General features: G+C 67.0%; 1 protein-coding gene across 2 annotated transcripts in view; it reads right to left on the bottom strand.

Moving 5' to 3' along the window:
• The window catches only part of GALNT7 (polypeptide N-acetylgalactosaminyltransferase 7), a 68,901-nt gene extending 68,710 nt beyond the window's left edge, over positions 1-191 (bottom strand). For both annotated transcript variants that reach the window (XM_041427995.1, XM_041427994.1), the window contains exon 1: positions 66-191. In XM_041427995.1, coding sequence (XP_041283929.1) covers positions 66-191 — 126 coding nt within the window. The remainder of the gene's footprint in view (positions 1-65) is intronic.
• Positions 192-882: the final 691 nt, after the last annotated feature.

Below are 882 nucleotides of genomic sequence, written 5' to 3'. Positions count from 1 at the left end.
GGGCGGCGGCCCCGCCACCCGCTCCGTCGCGCCCGCCCCGGCGCCCGGCGCGGCCGCGCACTCACCCGCGTCCGTCCCGGGAGATCCGGCTCCTCGGCGCGGGGCGACAGCGAGGACCAGAGCAGCAGCAGCCCCAAGAAGCTGCCCGCCAGCAGCACGGCGCGCAGCAGGAAGCCCAGCTTCAGCCGCATCCTCCCGCCCGCCCTCTGCCTCCCGCCGCCGAGCACGCAGCGCCCGGCCCCGCGCACCGGCCGCCTTCCGCCCTTTTTTTTTTTTTTTTTTCTTCCTCCCCCCTCTTTTTTTCTCCCACCCCCGCGCCGCCCCGGTAGGCTGCGGGCTGCACGCCTGCCTCCCCGCCGGCAGCAGCGGCCGGGGTGATGCGGAGCAGGAAGTGGCCGCCGCGGGAGCCGCGCGGTTCCACGTGGCCGCCCCGCACCGGGGCGGGAGCGCCTCGCCCCGGGCCGCCGCTCGCTCCTGCCCCCGCCCCGGCTCAGCGCCGGGCGTGCGCTCCCGTGCACCTGCTCCCGCCCGGACCGCGGCCAGCCGCGCCTGCTGCCCTCCGGGAAAGGGGGAGCAGCGGGACACCTCGAGTGGGGTTTCGGCTTTCCCGGTTGGGTGAGCAGCGCTGCATGGGCACCGATTTGTAAAATTAAAGGTGCAAACGTTTAACTTCAGGGGTTGTCATATAGGCGTAGGGTAACGCAGGCCCATTAATTGTGTGCAGCCTGGGCAGAGTAGAACTGGAAAGTCAACAGATTTTTCTTGGGGATAGCAGATTAAGTACAAGATTACAGAGATGCTATCAGCCCCACAGCTTGTGTGTTATTTTGTTACTAATTTTCTGCACTGAAAGTTAGGCATCCTATTTCCTCCTTTGAAGGA

This window comes from Onychostruthus taczanowskii, unplaced genomic scaffold (genome assembly GCF_017590055.1).
Source record: "Onychostruthus taczanowskii isolate IOZ18803 unplaced genomic scaffold, ASM1759005v1 scaffold12, whole genome shotgun sequence".
NCBI classification, from domain to species: Eukaryota; Metazoa; Chordata; class Aves; order Passeriformes; family Passeridae; genus Onychostruthus; species Onychostruthus taczanowskii.
Note: the sequence above shows the minus strand (reverse complement) of the source record. Positions and strands in the feature narration are given on the sequence as shown.